General features: G+C 43.2%; 1 protein-coding gene across 5 annotated transcripts in view; it reads left to right on the top strand.

Annotated features, from left to right (window-relative positions):
* The window catches only part of LEKR1 (leucine, glutamate and lysine rich 1), a 52,974-nt gene extending 30,865 nt beyond the window's left edge, over window positions 1–22,109 (top strand). For 2 of the 5 annotated variants that reach the window (XM_083849070.1, XM_083849072.1), the window contains exons 6-12: window positions 9,446–9,527; window positions 11,552–11,629; window positions 11,916–12,119; window positions 13,797–13,890; window positions 17,440–17,592; window positions 18,528–18,827; window positions 21,298–22,109. In XM_083849070.1, the coding sequence (XP_083705196.1) occupies window positions 9,446–9,527; window positions 11,552–11,629; window positions 11,916–12,119; window positions 13,797–13,890; window positions 17,440–17,592; window positions 18,528–18,827; window positions 21,298–21,705 (1,319 nt within the window). In that variant the 3' untranslated portion in view covers window positions 21,706–22,109. Of the gene's footprint in view, window positions 1–9,445; window positions 9,528–11,551; window positions 11,630–11,915; window positions 12,120–13,796; window positions 13,891–17,439; window positions 17,653–17,802; window positions 18,150–18,527; window positions 18,828–21,297 lie in introns of those variants that run through there. The other 3 variants (XM_083849071.1, XM_083849073.1, XM_083849074.1) reach the window with 3 other exon arrangements.
* Window positions 22,110–22,571: the final 462 nt, after the last annotated feature.

Raw genomic sequence — 22,571 nt, 5'->3', positions numbered from 1 at the left:
AGGGCGTGTTGCGATAGCTTTGTCTCTGGAAATAAGCACATCAGAAGGTCTTGGAAGAGACTGCCACCACATTTGTGGTTTGTTCTTTTCAGGGCACTGAGGGATGCTATATTTGCACATTGAAAAAATGAGAATCTGGTCCCTTCTCTTGCTTTCTTTACGCTTGTTTTATATGCGAACATGAAAGAGCTGATGTGCTAGTTCAGATCAGAGGTCCAGAAAGCCCACTCCTGGCAGTGGTCAGGAACATATGCGTAGGCAGATAAGAACCAGGCACTCCTCTTCTGGCACATCCTCCCGGTTCCTGGCAGCTTTTAGTGATTTAGAGCCTTCCTGGTGGCACTGCCCCCGGAAGGGATGTCAGTCTACATGGCTGGAGCCCGTCCCTTCGCTCTTTCCAGACAGGCTTGTGCTTGTGAATCTGTAAGGCAAAGTACTTTATTTTCCATACAAAAAAATATTTTTTTTAGAGAACATAGTACATGAAATACTATAAATAAAAGCAAATAGTTCTGTTCTGTGCAGGCAAGGACTTTGAGTATTTAGTCCTCTTCTCTAGTTTCCTTAAAAAATATAAAGCGGGGCGAATTAGTCTGACGGTAATTTTTCATGCATGTATTTCATATTTATCTCACAGCTTCTCTACTGTGTGCGTTAAATAAATGTACTTAAAATATCTGTAAAGTGTACATCCTGATTTGCTCTACCATTAATATTCTAAGAAAAATTAAGTATTTTACCCTTTTTGACACAAGTGATCGGCCAATATTCGGGACCTAGCAGGTTGCTACAGAGAGCAGAACTGGTGATCAGTTCAAGTAGTTCGGTGCGATCCTGTTTGTCGCTGAAGAAAGTCTGCCACCTCCCTTCCCCAGAACACCGGCGGAATTCAGCGGCAGGAGCTGGGCTCCAGCCACGGGCCAGTCTCAACCACGTTCTCCGTTGCCAGCTCCTGCCTTCCCTGCTCAACCGCCCAGTGTTTCCTGACCCCGCGTTTGAGCTCCTGTTCCACCCGATCCAGGCTGTGCCTGAGAGCTGACTGCTGCTCTCTGCTCCCGACGAGGGACGGTTCTCACAGCCAGCACCCTCGGGGAGGTTTCAGTCAGCCCCCAGCACGACAAATATTATCTTGGTCTCGGACAGCCCAGGGAGCGGCTCACGGAGTGCTTGTGTTCAAGAGGATTTGGGCCAAGTCTCTGAAGATTCAGATTATTCCTAAAATGAGATTAATTGGACAACGGAAACCATATCGTGGTATCGAGGTGAGAGCTGGGCTTGTCTCCGCAGCCATCTGTAAGTGCCCAAAGGGGAGGTAGGAGAGGAGGAAGGGGCGTACAGCAAGGCAAGGGACATCGGCTGCAGCCTGGGGCTTCAGGCTGGACGTCAGGAGCAGCCTTGTCGGCCCAGCACAGCACAGCACGGGCAGAGGCTGCCTCTGCAAGACTTGGCTGGATAAACCCGCAGGCCATCTCTGCTGGTTCTGTCAGCAGCAGGCAGCACCGGCAGCCTCCAGAGGTCCCTCCCAGGCTGAGCCTGGCTGAGTCACACTGAGAACATCACGAAGCTCGGTAAAAACAAAAATACTTCGATCTGCGATACCTGCACCTCGCTGCTGGTACGTGTGTGGGTATTTCTGGTCAGCAGGACTCGAGGGCAACGTGTGCAGCCTACACAGCCTTTCCGCTTCTCAGGGAGCGTGAAGGGGGCTGCCCCAGCAGGTCTTTCTCATCGGTGACCAGTATAATGAGTCAGAGCTTGTTGTCTTTAAACCAAAATATCTGCCAGTTTTTTCCCCAAAGCAAGCTTAGATGAAGGGAAAACAAAACTACTTTTTCCCTGTGCTGTTTTTATGTACCGTAGTGCAGTGATGTGGTGAAAAGTGGCAGTCGCGCTTGTTTTGGTACAACGTGTCTGTTCCCAGACGGGCAGTGGGAAAGGGGCTGTATTTCTGAAACTGGGAGCAGAAAAACGTCGTAGGCATGCATTTATTCTTAGGTAGGCACAGTCATTTTAGACCAGAGACTTGGTGGTATGGGGTACATTCATACCGTGACCAGCACTGAGGTAGAGCTGAGCTGTGAGTTTCTGCCCGCCAGCCCCTGGGCTGAGCTGGTGCTGCCACGGCAGAAGGGGCTCCAGCCGTCCCTGGGGTCTGCGTGTCTACGGCAATGGGATTGTGCAGTGCCCGGGGGCCTCTCCAGAAACTCTGAATTACTGGCAGGTAGTCTTCCTTTTCTTACGTGTGCAGAGGACACTGTGCCTTTATTTAGATGAAACCAAAGTTTTCAGAAAGTATCTTGGATTTTTTTTTTTTTTTTAGTAGGATTTGCAGGAAAAGTAGAAAATTACATAGCTTCATCATGCATGCTTCTGAACTGATATCATTGTGAATCTGTTACAAATTAGCCGGAAAATTGATGGCTTCCAGAGTGGCTGCTTACCCAACGTGGGTGTAGTTCACAATGGGTGGTTGTCTTGTTGTTTCTTTCTTTCTTTCTTCCTTTCCTTTTTTTTTTTTTCCCTCTGAAGACTTTACTCGTTGTTGCTATTTGTGAACCAGAAACTGGAACCTTCACTGAACACCGTGCCATTGGCTGGGCATCTGGAAAGGACTCCAACTGGGTGGCTAAATTTCTTAAACCCATTTCCAGGCAGACTTCATGCTCTCTGTTCCCAACTGTGGACTGTATATCTTAGAATCTGCCCAAACAGGAGGAAACAGCGACCAGCTGTGGTTCTTCAAGATGCCTTTTCTTTGTGCATCTTCCATGCTGTGCCTCCTCGGTCTCTGTCTGTATCACAGCAGAGCCTCCCCTCATGGAGAATATGATACTGCTGAAATACAGAGGTGGAGGTGAGGCACCCTCTCCTCTCATCCACCTTTTGTACCTGTTTGAAGGCAGGGCTGGCTGCACGTGCTGCCTGAAAGGTTATTGTTGACTGAAAACCTCTGCTGTCAGAGAACGAAAGGGTTCAAGAGCCACAGCTGGCCTCAAGGATGGACCTCAAAGAACCTCCCTTGCTCTGTTATTTCATGAAACAGGCATCTAGTCACAAAGAAATTCTCTAATTGTTACATTTTTGAAATAAATGTTCATTAAAAAGAGTAAAGTTTTGTTAAAAGGTTAGTTCTTCTCTGATAAATAGTGAAGTTTTATCTTGGTCAAAAGAGTTGCTACACTGAATTTCCGAGTCTTTTTTCCCCTCCTATAATGACTAGTTTAAAAATAAAAATAAAAATGGAACAAAACAAAAGCTACCTGTTCTTTAAAAGTAGGGACTAATGACAGTAAGAACAATCAAACTATTTTCCAAGGTTTCACCTACTAGCCAGTAAAAGCTGTCTTTTCTTTGCTTCCCGGAGTATGCTGGTCGGTGTCTGGAAGGTGGCTAGTATACACGTAAGAATTCAGAACACCAAACTGCTTTTGATGTTATGAAAAATTACTCTGGAACTAAGATTTGTGTCTATGGTAAGATGTAGTGTGAATCACAAAGATAGATAATGATAAACACAAACAATATTGAGATGTATTTGGACTGAAGATTCTTCAAAATGTGATGCTACTTAAAACTTTAAAACGAGTATCAATATTACAAAGCAGGAATGCTTTTTGTTCTGTGTTTTACAGTAAGCTTTATTTTCATTGCTGGAGAATGCTTTTACAGAAGTATTTGAATATAGTGTTTTCTTTATTCAGTAAGTTTTCAGCTGAAGTTTCCATTTGTGTTACTATTCCACTTACTAGTTTCTTCAGTTTTCCTGTGTCCTTCAGACTTGGTAGAAGACTGTGTTACGTAGTCCCTGTGGGTGTGGGTCCGGTCCCTCAGACTTTCTACTAACAGCTCCTGTTGACTTTGGTGGGAACTCTCTCTAGAGAAGACTTGCAGAAACCAGCTGTATAATTGAATCCATCTATTCCCTCATGAGAAACTCCTGCCCAATGCTCAGTCATTATGAAAACTTCTCTAAACAAATTGAGTACAAGAAGAAACAGAGCTGAAAGACCACCCAAAGTACCAGAACCAAAATAAGCATTATTCTTTTCCTTTTTTCTCAACTTGTGTCCATACTCTCACATCTAGGAAGAGGGGGGAAAAACACACACAAAAAACAGTTGTTTATAATTGCTCAAAATCTTCTATAATCACAGAATTAAAAAAAAATAATCATCGAAATCAGATGTTTGTGAAAAGCTGCTCTGTAGCAGCCATCCCCATGCAAGGAAAGGCAAAGGGCTCTCTCCTTTTTGTGTTGTTGATTTACAATAATTTGATCTTTACTTAATCTGTTTTAATAAAGCAGTCACATTGCAGCAGAGTTTGTTGTTGTGAATTTTAGATCATTCCCACATGTTCTGTCTAACATCTGCTTGGTGTTTGAAGCCAAAGTTTCCCCTTTTTCTGTAGGCATCCAGAGCCATTTGCTTCTTAAGCCAACGTCAGGATGAATGACAGGAAATTAAAGTTGAATTATGTAGCTTTGGAGAAGTGTACAGAACAATACATTACAACAGAATGCCCGGTTGAAGAAAATAAAGTAAACGAAAGTAACTGCAGGTGGTCTAATCTGTCCTTCATGTACTTGGCCACGACTTTCCGTCCTTGCAGAAGGCCACGGTGCCAGCGGAGAGCCGACGCGTCGCGGCCTGGCCCGGGGCCTGTTGTGCAGTTCTTGGTGCAGACAGCAGAACTTGGGTTATAACTCAGCGGCTGCATGACTTGCATGGCTGATCACAATGGGGGTTTTGTCATGGACATTTTTAAAACAGCTGAGAGGAAGTTTTGGCAAGAACACTGTCACACAAACACAGTTTCTGAATAGCAGTGCGTTGTTGGTGATTTATCTCTAGGGGTGCTGTTCAACAGCAAGCCTGGATGCTCAGTGGCTGGGAACTGAGGGAAAATATGGTTGGCCTGCCAGGCAGAAAACCGGAACAGTGAGAGGGCATTGCGAGATTATAAACCATTGGTTCCCAGTGTTGCTGACAAGCAGTTATGCTGTCCTCACCATTTGTCACGGCCCTGCACCCGTACCGTCATACTTGGGGCAGTGTTGAGAGCAGCTCCGCGGAAGAGCTTCAGAAGCCTTCCATCAGCTGTCCCCTGGTCTAAGCAGGAAAAGAGGAGGTACCAGCCTCCGTATCTATCTTCTTCCTGCGAAGAGTCCAGGTCAACAGTCCTCAGTTGTTTCTAATTGCTGAGTGCTCGTCCTTGGTCTTGCCCAGCTTAAAAGTGATGCTACATGGAATACTGAGAAACTGTAGTGTCTGAAGCAATATGATTTTTTCAGGAAAATTCCTTCCTGATGCCTGCAAAGCCACCGATTGCTTAACACAAAAGCATGCAGCCATAGCATGGTAAGGAGGGCTGCGGAGTACAGATGAAAATACGTTGAACCAGGTTTTAGCTGAACGGTTTGAGCAGGGTTGCGTGTGCTGTTAAATAGGATTCCTGCCACCAAGCAGGCAAAGAGCTGCGTGAGGAATGCCTCTTCAAAGAGGCGACCGACTGTTTCTTCCTCGCCTCGAGCTCTCCCAGCCGGGCTGCTGCCGCGCCGCGCTGTGTTTTATGGTGTGAACATGCTCTGTGTCTGCTGCTGCTCGGAGCAGTGTTTTGGGACATGTACGTACGGTACCCTGAGAGGCTTCGGCCTCCCCCCAGCCAACTGCAGGCCCACAGAAGCGGAACCGTGTGGGCCCTTGCTGCGCTCGGCGCTGCGCCCACACAGAACTACGCTGGAGAAGCAGCAGGGACCGGGCCGCGGGGGTGAGGAGGCCGCGTGGGATGGAGCGCAAATGGAGTTAACTGCTGCCAGACCTTAGCTTGATGTATGTGTGAGGCTTAGTGTAACTGCTGCCAGACCTTCTCGTTTTCCACTTCTTTTCAATAATGCCGTGGGAAAACAGGCCTCACCACAAAGCTAGGAATATCTTCTTCCTACGTCGTGAGGAGAGTCTGTCTCCGTGGGTTTCTGAGGCTTCCCGCTAGTCAAAGTGCCAAGGCATGGTGTTCTCAGGTAGAGCTGTACCTAGCTGCTCCTTTCGGTCCCGGGGGCTTCTGAAAGCCTAGTGTAAATGGTAAGTACTCTCTAGTCGCTGAAGCGTTAATACAAATAAATTCTCATTTACATATTTTGTGAAATGGGAAAAAAGAAATTGAGTTGTACGGGGTTTGACGGAAATGTGGATGTTGGCAGTAACTCATAGCAAGCTGCGTACTTGGGCATGCCTTGCTGAGCGAGGGAGACCTCCCATGTCCGCTGGGTGCCGAAAGGGCCTTTGCTCTGCTGGCAGCTTTCTGAGGACTGCCAAAGAGGTGAGGTGGTTGTGATTCACCTGGAAATGGTCCATCAGCGCCGTTCCCGGCTCCAAACCCTCTCAAATATATCACTTGAACAACAGATGCCAGAAATTGTTGGAAAGCCAATAATGTAAAAAATTTAGATATTTCTAGGAAGCCCTGATTTCCAGACAAGTTTTTATGTCTTGTATGGTTCTGTGCAAGGGGTTTGTGAATATCTGCGATCAATAATGTCTATATTAAAAACCAGCAAACATTTGCTCTGTTCAAACATAAGGAACTTATTTCACATTTCTCAACTAGACATTGCAACAGAATATTTAGAGAAGTGGTCTTAAGCTTTGAGTTCTCTTTCTTTTGCTGTTGTTTTTTTGTTTTGTTTTGTTTGTAATTATAAGGTGTTGGTTGTTTCTTTTAGCAGTAATATTGCTGTCTCAATTCCCTTAATCCAAATTATTAGTAAGTTTAAAATGTTTAATACACTGCAGAAGGAAGGAAATTCCTACAGCTGCGTTGCAAACATAAGAAAAAACAATGACTGGGAGTGAATAATTTTAGACCTTCCCTCCAACTGACTGTTCTCATGGCATGTTGTTTCTTTCTTACTATGTGTAGTTCTGTGTGGGGGTATCTATAGATACTATTTATCTGTGTGATGCTGTAGAATGATTAAATACGCTTTTAAAGTTTTCTCATGAAAACTGTTCTTTCCAATCTGTTCAAAAATTGCATTTTCTGTTGTGTCTCATCTTCCATGGTTGAATTGTTTCAAGGAGACAAAAAACAAACTGGGATGACATCACGTCTGAGGCAGCTCACCATGGGCCCAGTGGAGAGCTATCAGCATCCCCTGTGTGCTAAAATAAATGAATCGAGTAACTCCAGGAGGACCTACAAAGTCCAGATCTGTTGGCTTCTGCCAGTCAGGGCTTGCAATGAGCAGCAGTGCTCAGTATGAATCTGTTCTCATACATTTAAACATGTAAAGGCTTTTTTTTTTTTCTTTTTTCCTGAATATCTACTTACACTCTTTCATTTGCTCATTTAATTATCAGTGGAATTTCACTGATATGGATCAGAATAGAAGCTGATTCAGCGTTAAAGGATTTAGTGACATGGCAATGCCTCTAAACAACTGCAAAAATAAATGCAGCAGTACTGTGTCAGTATTTTTGTCTTTGAAATGTATAAACACGATGATAATAGTATGTTATACAAAAAATATTTTATCTGTTTTGTCTTCGGGGCAGGTATAGAAGTTGCTTCTGTAATTCACTTCCACTGACTTTGGCAGGAGCTTGGTCAAACCAGAAGAAAATTTAACTCTCTCTTATAAAGAAAAATTCTTTATAAATGCTGATTGTTTGGGAAAGCATTGTGCTAGTAGTGCGTACCTTACACTGTATGAACCTGTGTGTACCCCCACTCTGGGATTACCCATCGTCCCAGTAGTAGCTGGAAATGACTGATAGCAAAAAAAGCCCTTTGTTTCAGAAACCTTGTTTCCATTCAAACAGGCATGTAGGAAAAGTTAAGAAAATTAATTGAGTTCCAAAATCACAAGTGATAACTTCAACCACATAAAGCATCTTGGAGGATGGATGAGGGAGCTTTGAAAACAGAGTTTGCACTGTGGATGTAGCTGTTTGCCTCTGTAGAGGCAGTCCGCTCATTTAGCTTGCTGTTGCATTTTGAGGGAAAATCTTGTGTTTTCTTCCATTCCTAGATTTGGTGCATTGTTCTGTCGTAGACTTTTTTCTATGTAGTTTATAATGCCGCCTCTTCTGTAGAGGGAACTTTAATTTCAGATCGCCCTGTGTTTTCTGGAAAGCCTGCTCTCCTTTTTCATGAGCATATTTAGGTGAAGTGAGAATCAGATTACGTTCATAAAGATGGGAATCAGATTAAAGTGCATCGTGCTTTGTCAGTTTATAGGGTTTAAATTGTGAAGTTACGACTATGCTTATGATTTTTTATGGGGAATATTGTGCCACACACAAAATTCTAGATGAGATTTCTTTGGCATGGAGCTGTTTGCGAAGGTTGAGAAGTTTGAACTATTTGTTATTAAAGATAAAACAATCTAATACATGTCACTGTGGGATTATAAATCAGCTTGTAAAATTAGTTTGCATTTGTAAGGAAATGAACAGTCTTACTTGTAACAGGTGAGAACGTTCATTCTGTTTTCACCCTCCTGTATTTTTGCATAGCCCATGCTCATTACGTGCGGGCAACAAAGTGCCGGGGTCCTGTGCTACAAGAGCAAACTGATGTCCGTCTGTCCTGCAGAGCCCTGCCCGGGGAGAGCCCAGGCTCCTTACAGGGCTGGAAGCTAATAAATTAAAGCGCTATGTTGTCTGCTAGGAGTAAGTTTGTCACTTTTTCACTGAAGTGAGCCTGTGCAGAAGGAGTGATACTTAACAGCACTTTCATCTTTGCACTGTATTTTCTTCGGAAGTCTTTTTTTTTTCCAAGAAAAAAAAAAAAAGAGATAGTTAATCTAATGATACACATGAAAAGGACTGGGATGTGTACTGAAAAAAATGCAGTGGCTGCTTGAAACTGGTAGGTGATGTGTTCTGAAAGATAACATTTAGATAAGAGAGTGTAAGACAAAATATGTAGTAGCACTAAGTCAGTGTCAATATTTTAGACGAAGTGTCAATATTTTAGACGAAGTAGCATTAGTGACTTATTTATCCACCTTCCATGCTTCTGCTCAGCCTCATGTACAAATGTGTATATGATTGAACACATTTGTATCTACATTTAGTTGAATTTGATGTTTCCTGGGAGAATAAAAAATAACACAGCTTCTTGCTATTCAAGCCAGCCAGTGCTCAAGTATGAATACAAATTGGAAGGCTGTTCTGAAACGAAGTGTACAGCAGCGCAGCAGCACTCCAACCTTTTCAGTGAACTTAATTGTTATTCCCAAGAAAATAAAAGCATCTGGCTTGCATGGTTTGCAAGCAGAGAGAAATCGGGTATCACAGATCACCAAGCTGCTTGGCACAGGCATGGCCCCACAGGGACGGGCGGCTCTCCGGCCGGAGGTGCACCTCAAGCTGCCGCTGGGTGCCCGTAAAGCACGCTGCGCCTAGAAGGGAATGACATGAGTGCTGTGTTTCCATTTCAGATTTAACCAACCGAGTAGAGACAACCGGACTCAAGCTGCAGAAGGTAACAGCGGAAATGGACCACTACAAAAAGCTGCTAATGTAAGGTTTCTGTTTGCTTGTTTTGCCGCTGTGCATAAAGCTGTGGCTGGGCACCTGCTGCAGAGAGAGACCTGTTCTGCTGCTTGTCCGAGTGGTCTGTGAAGGCTGTGGCCAGCAGAGGAAATATTTTATATTTGTATTACACAGTCTGTGTTTCTAACTAACTGATTTAACGTGCCTCTGTGAGGAAGCGGGGCTTGCTTTCTCCTGCTGTGTCTAAGGACACAGCAAAGAGGAGGGTTAAGCCAGCTCAGTCTGACACTTCATGTAGTGCACACGTGTAGGATACAGTTTGTGAAACCCACATAACTTCTGGACTGAAAATGTGCATGGAAAGTAGTCTTTCACGTTGCAAGTTGGGGATGGAGGGAAGGGTGCAGTAAAGTTCATCAGAAACGTTAGTATTTAATCAGTTTTTTTTTTTTTCCCCCAAAGGTAAATTTACTGTGAGTATTCCCCATGCACCACTATGTTAGGATTTGTACTTTTACTGTGTTGTATGATTTAAAATAAGAGAACACAAAGCCTAAATTAACAGAGGAGAAAGAACATGTCACCAAACATTTATCAGAGCTAACCAAGGAAGAAGGAGCCCCCCCGCAGAGCGGATGGCTCAGCGAGATCCAGCCCAGCCCAGCAACCCGCAGCGCTGCGGCCGAGCCTGCTCCTGCTGGGGCTGCTGCAGCCCCCGGATCAAGGGGAGAGGAGAGGGGAGACCTCCCTCAAAGGAAGGAGATGTACCTCGTTTAAACGCGCATTGTTCTTCTGGGGTAATGTTTGAATGGCCCAACAAGGGCCATGTGCGCTTCTCGCCCCAAGGTGTTCCCCACTGACTTGCACAGGAGATGCTCTGGGCACCCAAAATCCTGAGCCGAGGCTGTGCCAACCCACACCGATTACTGAGCTGACCTGCTTTATTACCCTGCCTTATTTTCCCTTCTGGGTGGCTTTATGGGCAGGCTTTTCTGCAGGCCCAGCAGTGGAGAAGGGAAGGTCCCCCCACTGCAGGGGCAGCCGGCCACTGGGGCACGGGGCGCTGCGAGCTCCGTCCTCAGAGCATCCTGATCCCGAGCAGCAGCTCGGGACCCCGGGGTCCCCTCAAACGCAGCCGATCTCTGGTTCGGAAGTACACAGGGCTCAGTGAGAGCAGTCACCACCTTTAAAAGCCAGGGCACTGGGGGTCTGAGTGCTTTCCCGCATTTAAAATCCATGGTGCTTGCATAGAAAACAATTCGGCCTGCACAGCACACTAGTGAAAATAAATGTCACTGCTTCAAATATGAAGCTTGAGGGCAGGGCACGAGCATGGACAATCTTGAGACAGAGCTATCATCAATCTTTTTGTATGTTTTCCTGAAATTCAAAGAAGGATTCTTGTGTGATGCGTACTCTCTGTTCTCAGCCCCTATATTCACAGGGGCTGATCATAACACAGTTGCAAATATTTGGAATGCTTAGCAACAACGTATTTTAATGATAATAAAAGTATTATGTACGAAAAAAAGATTTCATGAACAGAGTTAAATAAACAGTACAGTGTTTCTAAATGTAATATTAAATTTCAATGTAATATGGGTATAATTTAATAAAATAACATATTCTATATCTGTTTAAGCATAAATATGAGGCTTTACCATGGTTATTAATTGGTGAAATGATGACATAATGAGAAGTAACCTTCAAAGTTTCCAGACCTCTTGCATACTAAATTGTTGTTTGTTCCTTTTTGTTCATATCTTGCTTGAAACATTCATCAGTGTAGCAAGCTCCCACTTTCTTGTTTGCAACAATAAAGTTTTTGTGATCCTGGGTTAGGCTGAGTTTACACTGCAAGTATAAACTATATTACTTAAAAATGTTAGCTGAAATGAATGGAGTTTTTTTTGTTGTCATTGTTATCTGCATTTTAATTAAATAGAAAATGCAAGTTAGATAATAGATTAATTAATGATGTTCAGGTTATTGCATGAGTAAAGGCTGTCATTGCTTTGGACAAATGCACTTTTTTAAAAACATTTTCTTAGGGTGAAATCAACGGAACTTGATGTCTGTCAAAATGAACTGAAAAAAATGAAATACGAAAATGGAATTTCTGAGTCAAGGTAAATGCTGAAACTGTATTTCATGACAGGTACATTTCTGAGCAATAAGAACAAAAGTTTTATTTTACGGTTTCAATGCAGCTTCTATACAATCTTTTTTTCTCTTTTCAGTTTCTATTTTTGTGTTCAAGTTACTAGATTTGACTTCATAAAGAATTCATACTTTTTTTGTCTAACGTTTTCTTTTCCAGGTACAAATTATTTCATCTGCTTAGTTTCTGTCTGTAAATGAGGATGTGATAACTGTGATGTTGATACTGCTTTTCTCTTTTCATTTCATCTGTAGACTTACAAAAGAGCTCAAGGAAAAGGAGGAATCTCTACTGATTTCCCAACAAGTATGCAAACATTTACAGGAAGAGGTGGCTGAGAAGGAGAGGAGAGAGGAAGATCTAAAAAGAAGAACCAGCCGATCAGAAAGCGAACTGGAAACACTTAAAGCTCTGCTTCGACAAACAGAGGAGGAGGTGGTGATGTTGAAGCAAGAAAGGTAATCAGAGCTGAGTCACCACAGATAATCGCTATGTACACTCAGCCTAGCTTTTCTTCTTGGAAATCTCTAAACAGTTAAGCATTCCTCCTCTGTCAGGTCCTCACCCCTCTGGCTGTTACTGGAGCCTGGCTATGGGCACTGGGCAGACTGGGAGAGAGGCGCTGTGCCCAGCTGTGTCCTGCCCCTGCCCTTGGCCATCTGCTCCTACAGGCAGGACTGCCCTGAGCCCTGTCCCAGAACTCTGGAATTCATTGGATGGGGTTTTTAAATTATTGGAGTATAGGCAAAAGCTGAATAGAACAAATAATGCCTATAAAGAAAGAAAAAAAAAGGAAAAAAGAAACCCAACAACCCTGCTTTGCAATCCAGGGCAATCCCGCTCAAGCTTAATCAAAACACCTATTTATTGCCGTTGTTATAGCTGCTATTTGTTATGTGAGCTTGTAGAGCAAAAGCCCTGGAGACTTTAAATTCTTGTAACTTACGTTATTAGCAACTTGCAAGTGGTAACAATGCTGTAAATACTGCAATATGGCAGGGTGCTGGGTATGGCTGAGAATTCGGTGAAGTGTATGGACAGCCTCCTGCCAGTCTAATCTCATTCTGAAGGTCCTCAGCTGCTGACAAAGCTAGCCTTTTCCCTGTAATTACTTTTCAGATGGGGAAAATAAAGCACTGAGCTGCAGAGGCTTGTTGCTTCCTGGAGTGGTATCCGAGTGCCTTTGTTTTAGACTTCTCCGCATATCAACCTAAATCCACATTTTTTCTTTAATTGCCTTGAGTATAATCTACATATTTGGTTTATTCCTAACATTCACTGAGTTGTTTTTACTATTTAAAAGTGTCTTGCTAATACATTTGCAGTTACTGATAAATTAACTTGTCTTTTATTAACAAAATAGAAAGTGCTGTCCCTTACTTACGACATGGCAGTAGGTTATTTGTTTGGTTTGGGAAAATACGTTTAGAAATGTGGGTTTTGGAGAAGATAAGGATTTTCTGCGATAGTAATGTACACAAGAGGCATTAAGCTATTTTTACATCTAAAGGGCTTCAATATCTACTGTACGTGAGTACCTGCATGAAAAGATATTACACGATAATTTAAGAATATTTCCCTTCTTAAGCCTCAGTTACGTGAGTTGTTCCAGTCGGTACATTGCTGATAACCTAAGTTACAAGAATTTAAACTCTCCGGGGCTTTTGCTCTACAAGCAAAACATAACAAACAGTAACGATAACAATAGCAACCACTTGGTGGTTTTAATTCAGGGGCTATTACATTTTTTTAAAATAACGATAGTAATACCCTGAGTTCATTAAATACAACAGCTTGTTCTGAGTATTATAAAAGTTAGTCAGTATTAATCTTAATTTGACTTGAGCATTATGAATATATTTGAGGTTTACATGTGTATATATGGAAGAATGATCAACTAGAGTATTTTCTTTAAAACATAAATTTCAAAAAATGTGTGACAGCAGTATGCAAATACTAAGTAGTGATTATGGTGGTGCCTCTGGGCTCCGGACAGGATTGTTAGGCTTAGTGCACAGAATACTAAACAAAGAAGAAAAGACCAGCCCTTGCCACAAAGGCCTTAATTGAAGGAAATGGCACACCACCAATCTGGGCAGAGCACATATTTACATACGAGTTTTTGTGGTTTCTAGGGAGTTAATGCTGATTTCTCATCAGAACAGAACAGAGCAGCTGCAGGAAACATTAAGACAGAAGATGCGGAATGAAGATAACTGGAGGGAGAAGGTAACGCTGGATGTGTAGTTGGCACGGTTTCGATTTCTTCTTTTTTTCAGCTCTAGTCAGCTGTCACAGATCTGCACCGTCAGGCAGATACCTATCTCCTCAAGTGCAGACACGTCAGTAGGATTCTTTGTGTGAGAGGTCTCAGTGGGTGATCCCTGCATAGGCTGCAACTGAACGTAAATGGTGTTTAGTGTGAGCGTTTACAGGCGTGGGTGCTCACACTGGATCCGGGCTGTCGGGGAACTGAAACCGGGGGTGGCTATTTGTGAAACAAATCGATAAAATAGCAAGCGGATGAGCAAAAATGTCCTCTCCCTAGAAGGACAGGCATTTGCAAATCAAAGCAGAGCCAAACAAACGAGCTGCTGTAGCGTGTTAATTCCGGAGCTGCCACAAGCTGTGGACGAGCAGCACGCCCCTGAGCTGCTGGCCGTCCAGTTGAGGTGGCGAGGACGTAGGGCGGGATACACGCTCCTGCCCTCCCCGTGACCGTCCTGCTGCTGGTGGCAGTAGACAACTGGAGAAGTACCATCACAGCTTTGTCCTTTCCAAGCCCGCTCTGCACGTGAAACTCGTGGGTTTAATGTGAACCCCTAGCTCCTGCAGCATCAGGGCGAGTCTCACGTGCACGGTGAGGAGAAGGACACCCCTAAAGCAACATCCATCCACGTGAGCTGGGCTCACCTCCACGGAAGAGAGCTAAAGAGCTGCACAGTGGAAGTCCCGGAGCTAGGAAGGCCTCCAGCGTGAGAGGTGCCTGCTTGTCCTGCTGCCCCGTACCATCACCAGCTTCTTTCAGGCAGCAGCATCTCTGCCACACAGGCTCCTGCTGACGGCTGCTGTTCTTACGTGGCTTCCCTTCAGATCGGAGCTGCGTGGAGGTGAAGAGTCCAGCGGAATACCTCCGCGGTGCGTTTGAGAAGACCTCACACTCCTACAAGTTAGCTTCTCTGTGAAAGGGCCCGGCATTTGTTATTTTAGACGCTGGTTCCTACAGCAGGCTGCAGAGCCCCCCTCACGCGCCTCCCCCCAGGCTCCTTTTGTGACTGGCTTCGCAGTGAGGGGAAGGTGGGAGGGAGGCCGATCGACCTTCCGTGTGTGCGCGACTTTATACGTGCCCGTCTGTAGCTGATGGGGGGAAACAAAACATACACGCGCGCACACACACACAAAAAAAGAAGTAAGAAATTGTTTTAAAAAAATGTGAAGGAAAAATAGCGAATGGCGTTGAACAATAACTCTGACATTTCTGATTTAGGCCTTACATAATTGGTGACTAAAATTGCTGTCTTTTTTGGGTTTGGTTCAGTATGTGATAAGTATCTGAAAGCTTTATTTAGGCTCAGGAAATTTTTTGGACTACCAGCAATTAAGATCTGTTACATTTCTTTTAAAACTTCTTAACCTCTGTGTGGCAGGATATAATTTGGGAATGAGGTCACACTGTCTGCATAATCACAACGTGTTGTTCAGCTTGACATTAAAACAAGATAAAGGCTGCTGCTAGGAGGAGACAGCAATTACATCTTTGGTATCACAGCCATTAAAATGCGGTGAACGTCAAGTACTCTAAGGATGTTCTCATCAGACAAAAGTCAGAAATGTGACAAAGTTATCTTTTCCTGGGTCAGTGTGCCATTGCATAAGTATAAAGTGTTCCAGTTTTATATGTAAAATACAGATAAACCTTAAATTGTAGTGGGTCAAAAAATTCTCTTTTACAAAAGGCTTAAAAATCGATGTAAGCATTTGTGAGTGTTTTGATATGTAATTACTGGGGAACACATAAGTAGTTCTAAAGCAATTAGTAGTCATTATGCTTTCTTTGGAGCTCACCTATCGTTTTATTTCCTGTTGTGGTTATCAGCTCTACTAGCTTCAAACGTTAAATGTGAAAAGTGCTTGCATCAGCTTCAGAATGAGCTCAGGTTTTTGTACCGCTTATATTTTTCTAGTCTTAGTCATCAAGTAGCCTCCAGCTCACGACTTGCTTCTATAATAATATGTAGAGTTAATAAATAAGTTTTTCTGTGGTTAGAAACCAAACTCCAATATCGAATAAATATAGATGTATCTTCTACATTATTGCAATAATAATAATCATGGTCTATTCTGAGGGTCTTACAAACGTACCAGTTTTAAAAGAAATCTCAGGGGGGGATTTGTGCCCATTCAATGCCCAGAATTGTGTATATTTTGATGTTTAAAATAATTACAATATTTCCAGTTTATCTTTTCCCCCAAAAGAGTTAGAGGAATTTGTAACACTCTTGCTCATAATTAGTGTATGAAATTAGATTGCTATAATTAAGCTCATTCTGGGCTTTTAATAATTTTAAATAACTAGGATAGTGCAGTGCTTGTTTAACATGACTTTTATATTCTTTCAGCGTACGACAATTAAGTCCATTAGAATGCAGCCTGCAGCAGTATACTATTAGCAAACCGGCTTGGGAAAAATATTCTTCAAAACACAGCCTTCAGTATTTCTTCCAGAATCCAGGCTTTTATTTTGAGGCGATTATTGCTGGATTTTCAACTTTAAATTCACGATACTTAATACGCGAGGTGCTGTAAGGACTGGGATGCTTTACCCACAGTTTGTAAACCTTTCACTTTTACTTACTCGTCTCCACTTTTTGACCCAGAGCTTCTCCAATGTATATACCATCAGAGCAGTGCTAAAACATTTGAAGAGCAATTTAAAAATGAAAAAAAAAAAAAAGTAATGATAAGTGAGCTGAGGTGGGCAGGAGCTGCCTCCTTCCTGTCCTCCAGCTCCGGGGTGCAGCGATGGGTCCGTGCAGCCACCTGCCCGTCGGGCACCGGCCGGTGCGGGGGGAGGCTCTCGGGTATGCGCCTTCCCCTCGGTTTTGGTGCTTGTGGCAGATGTAGTGGATAGGGGACACGTGAGGAGCTAGGGATGCAGCGCTAAGTCGCTCCATACCTCCAAATTGTCGGTGTGTGTATGCTGTGAGCGGGGCCCCTGGGAGCCAGCAGAACCTCTGCCTGTGGCACATCGTTATCTGCTGCAGATGGCAGAGCGCGCATAGGAAACGATTTCATAAGAAAGCCGGTATTTTTTATTTTAGTTTTGAGCTTAGGGCCTATTTTTAGCACAGTATATCTCACTTACTGTGAAAAGTTTCGTTTTGCTGCACTGGGATGTAATAACGAGCAGAGTTTTACCTCCAGAGCAAACGCTTCCAGCAGAATAACGATCTGTTCTAAGGGCTAGCTAGAGGTTTTGTGAATCAGCGTTTCGTGGTGACCCAGAGCGGAGTCCAGCTGCCTGCAGGAGGGCATGTAGCGCTGCTGGAGACGCCGTGCCCGGGGCAGCGAGCTCCTCGGGGCTCGGCGCTGGAGGGGCAGCGGGAGGAGGGAGCTGGCTCGCTGGCTCAGGTGCTTGCCGTCGGTCGGATGTGGTTGTTCGGCTCCCAGGGACTCAGCCTTCTAAATTTCACACCACTCATTACAGTACCGTGAAATGTGAAAAAATAAATCCTGAGGTGAGTTGCTACGTGTCGTTACAATGCACTTGTTCCCTAGATGGAGATTGATCTGGCTAAAGGTGAAGCACGACACAAAGAAGCAATTCTCAAAGTCAAGGAAGAAGCAAGGGTGGAACTAGACATTGAAAGGCAAAAACAGCAAGAATTGATCACAAAATATCAGAGAGATCACGAAGAGCTCCAGAAGAAGGTGTGTGACACTCGAGAGAAAAATATTGTGGCAGTGGATCGCGTAAACCCTTGAAAAATAGTATGTGAAGGAATAAAATCTTCTTATGTGTAGTCCTGTGTCTTGATGATACAATATTTTTTCCCAATCTTAGTATATAGCATGTGTTTCAAATTTTGGAAAATGAAACAGGCTGATATGTAATTACTGTGGTTGTGGATCTTTTATCAGATTTTCTCTACCCAGAGTTCATCTGTGTCCACAGACTGTAGCTGCTAACAACTGACACTGTCGTCTTTTAAAAGCCTTTGGACTGTTTGAGACTATGGCAGGTTGTCGCAGAACCATCTGCACTGTTTTCTCCCTTCCTAAATGAATTCCTCACCGATGGGCTAAGGTCCAGTTAATGTCTTCCCTTGTTTGTTGCATCACATACAACTGGCCGTTTCTGTTACCCAGATACAGAGTTTTTGAGGTTTTACGTAGAAATTGAAAAATGTACCTATCACCTTAGTTTTCGGAAGATTTGACATGTCACTTGAGAATTCTGGAAAAATCAAATAAATTTGATGAAATTGTATTGTTATTTAAAATTCATTACATTACACAGTGTTTTAAAGAACAGTTTATCACAGTTTGCTTTACAAATATGATTGTAGAACCCAGAAGAAATATTGGCTTGCTGTAAAGAAATTAAATTTTCCCATTTTTACCACTATTTCTCTGTTTGATCTTGGACATATTAATTAATCTCTGCTCTGAGGGAGTTTTGATACACTTAGAGCTCTCTGATATCCTCTGAGAATATTATGTAAATTCAAAGCATTTTCTTTGTCTCTGAGGACTTGCATGCTTGCATTTCTACTTTTTTTTCCTGAAGTCATTTGTCTGATACTTAATTCTAGGTGTCTAAAGATAACCACTGAATGTAGACTTAGGCAATTTTTGTCATGCAGATACCTGGATTAATATCAAGTGCCACCAACAGCTTAAGGATGGAGGCAGAAATTCTTGAAAAGAAGCTACAAGATGTCCAGATCAAACTTGCAGAGAAAGATGAAGATAAAGAAAAGGAAGTTCAGGACCTTAAAAGAATAATTACTGAACTTGAATTTCAGCTGGAGATGGAAAAGAACAATAATGAATCATTTCTGGATAATATGAGGAAAGAAATTAAACACAAGTCAGATGAACTGGAAAAATTAACCCAGGAGAGGACACAGCTGATTCATAATTTGAGTCAAGTTCAAGAGGAGGTAGGAACATGACCGAGGAAATGCCTTGCTATTTTTACTTTGAGACATGTGATTTCTAGAATCATTCAAAGCATACATTTTTTCAGACCCTGGTACACACTGGCTTAAAAAAAAAAAAAAAAAAAAACAACCTTGAAATTAAAAGATTTATGAAACAAATTCATAGTAATTTCATAAATACAAACTATCACAAAATATGTGAAATTTTTAATTAGACAAACATTTAAAATATTATTTTATTTAAAGAAACATTTTCAGGTCTTTTAAGACCCTTCTTTCTTAGACCGTAGCCTCGCATCACGCTACATAAATAAGTAAACAATAAAGCATTCTTCAAGGTTTCTGAGCAGAAGACATGGATATTTCTCATTTGGGTTTGTCCCACCTCCAACCAGTAAATCCACTTTCTGTAACACAATTGCGTAAAAGTGATCAAACATGAAGAGAAATTTGACTGCTGGATATTCTTACCGCAAGCATTTGCCGAATGTTTGGAATATAATGGGAAGGGAGGAGAGAGAGCTGTAGTGCTGTATGAGAAATGTGAAAACAGTGGAGTAAGGGACTGCAGATAAGATTAGACTGGAATGTTTGAAGTAATTAGTGGCAGAAGAAAATTGATAAACAGTGAAAATGAAACTCTTCAAAATGAGTTAGGTCTTGGGTTGACATTTATTTAATGCATGAAAAAGGTTCAGAAGCACTGTGTTGGTGGCATGAGAAGGGTGTTGGCAGTCGTTCTGTCCTGTACGTGTGGGAAGGGCTCTTGGAAAGACGTGTGCTCTCCAAGCATTGATCGGGAACTTCAGTGTCGTAAGGAGCACGCTGTTACCCTCTGCCATGGGGTTCCTTCAGCTCTACTTATGTTCTTAGTTTTCCCACTCCGAAGCATAGTTCTTCTTCTCATATAATGGTATTAGGAAACGGGGAGGTCAGAGTGGCTGAAAATCAAAACTGGTTTTAAGACAGATTTCACACTAGAATACTCTCTCAGATTTTCGTGGTAACACTTCCCAGATCAGTTCATGGACTATCAGTGACCATCTGAGTGGCAGAGAGACTAAAGTCTAACTTCCTGTCATTAAGCTGTCTGCACAATTAGGTATTCAGAAAATAAATTATTTTAGACATTCCATCTCTCCTACTTCTACGAGCAGTTGCATTCCTCCTCCTACAGCTCCTTCACCTGTGGTAGGTACAGAGGTTAGATCTAATCTAATGAGGTTCTAATCTAACTTAAGTGGTCAACAAAGAACTCCTATTTGCTCCATCATTTTTCAAGTTTTGAAAGGAACACACATCCAAAAAATTAATAATTTAATAATAGCCTTTTCTTGGCTAAACAGAGCCTACCCCATCCGGTTTGGTAGCAACGTGCTTCTGTTCTGACTTTACTGACGCCAGTATTGTCCCTTCCAAATGTCAAAAAAGTGCCATTGGGATTATGTTTATTCCACTTTTTTTTTTTCCTTGTATATACTGACTGTCATTTGGCTGTAGGGAATTTCAGCTAGACGTTTGTCCTCACTTCGGAGTGGTATGTGGTTTGACCCTGCCCACGGCCCATACTTTCAGCGCTAAAAAGGTCTACATAGAAATGTTTGTGTCCGGGCAATGAGGCTGTGCACGACTGAGAATATTCTCTATTTGACTTGCTCGTCATTCTCTGTGTCAGAGACTGTCCTCGTGGTGGCTTCCCTTCCGTTCTCGTGTACCTCCTGGAGTCAACAGCAATTGCTTGCTTAGAAGACCACAGTTAGAACATGGCTATTTTTTGCTTCTATTAGTACCGTCAGGGGTTCTGACTTTTATGAATCCACTTAGCATGTTGCCCTTTGTTATTTATTGACTTTTTATTTCAGCTGGAAACAGGAAAGGTAGCATCACAAAGAAGTTCTACGTAATATACTGACTTGGGGACTTGTGTAGTACCGGAACAGCTTCAGTTGTCTGCCCGAGGACCACTACCAGTCACTTATCGTTTGGGTGTCAGTAATCACAGTGAAAAGTTTGTGAAAACCACTAGATAGATAATCGTTTATCAGAATTATTTGTGAAATAGTAATCAATAAAGTCACAAAAAATCAGTTCACAACTGCTTAAATACAGATAAGTTCTGGGACATCTTATCGTAATAAGGTGGCGTAGTAGTACTGGGAGTCTACATTGCCGTTTCCTTTCCAAGAGTAGGATTCCCAGTTCCCCTAGTTGGAGGATGGGCAGGACATCAGAAGTAGCTCCTGATAACTTATTTCATATTTTCCATTGTCTCCTGAGAGAATGAAGCGTGTGTAAATGCTGATGTACGTCCTCGGAGCAACTTTCAGGGGAACCAAAATACTGGGAAGCACTGAAGGCTTTGCATGCATCAGTGCCCTCCAGGCACCCCTGCCTTGAACCAGAGGACTTTAGTAGGCAGACTTTTTCACTAACGGCATTTTGTAAAGCGAGTGTTTGTTTCTGTTTGCAGAACACTCTCCTCCAGGAAACGGTGCGCAGAGAGTGCGAGGAACGCTATGAGCTGACTGCAGCTTTGACTCAAGCCAGGGAACAAGTACTGGAGCTAAAAAAGCTCAGTGGAAACTTCCCGTTATCGCCGTGTTCCCTGGCTCAGGGCAGCCTAACCTCCTCTGCTGCCCTGCTTGGTGATTACGGACAGAAAAGCCGCCCGAGCCCCAGCTCCGGGAAGGAAATCAATCTCTCTGGACAGTTTGGTATCTCCAGAGCCGCTAAGGCGCCCACCTCCAGTAAGCGTGGCGGCAGCATGGCTTTGCCAGCCCTCAGCCCACCGCATCCTCCCAGAGGCCGGGCGTCCTCCCTGAATGAGCCCAGGAGCAGGATTACTGCAGTAATAAGGAGACAGCTGAGTCAGCTCTGACAGCTGCACGCACATGCATAGCACACGGGGAAGTATTTCAGTGCATAAATATCCATTTACTTGTGGACCTTGGGGTCAGATATTACTTGATGCAATTCATGCATTCCTACAGATTAAAATTAAGTTAAATTATTATATATTTTTGATGCAATAATATTTTTTTTGTCCATTGAGTATCAGTGTAATTAAATGCTATCTACATTTCGAGGTGAGAACAGTATGAAGGAAAAATACTGCCTCTCCAAGAGGAGCAGGTCTTCAGTAGGTGTAATTAAAATAATTGCCAATTTCAAATGCTGTCTTCCCTAAACCACTTTGTTGGAATTTTCCTATTTTGTATGTATGTTGTTCTGTGTAACTTCATTGTCTGTTTCTGGTGTAAAAATGTGTTTTGTTCCAGTAGAGTCAGGTATTTACAGTTGTTTAATGGAGCAGTGGTGTACTTGCACGGACCGTGTTGGTCCGTGGGAGGCACTGGTGCTGGAGCACACAGCACTCAGTGCAGACACACAACAAGTCCGCGTGCTCACCAGTGGCAGGGACACACCTTCCCTACTGCTTCTGTGTACAAGTCTTCCCTCCACGCTGGTTGACAAGGAGCCGAAGACTTCCTGGCAAAGCTTGTGGTGGTTGATGTAACCTGGAGTTCAGCACTGGAATTTGGTATTGAAGTGCTGGGATGTTTACCTGTGGGCTGTGGAGGTGCACGCAGTGATGCCTCTGTACTAAAAGCAAAGGCAGAGCACAGGTGGGGCAAGCAACCTGTCCCGTTTTAACCCTTGTATAACAATACCCCGTTCCACATCGTACCACCCATTGGTGCCATGGTGCCGCTGGAGCCACGCACGCAGGGCAGACCTCAGATC

This window comes from Anser anser (genome assembly GCF_964211835.1).
Source record: "Anser anser genome assembly, chromosome: 9".
In the NCBI taxonomy this organism is placed as follows: Eukaryota; Metazoa; Chordata; class Aves; order Anseriformes; family Anatidae; genus Anser; species Anser anser.
This window is presented reverse-complemented; position numbering and strand designations above follow the sequence as displayed.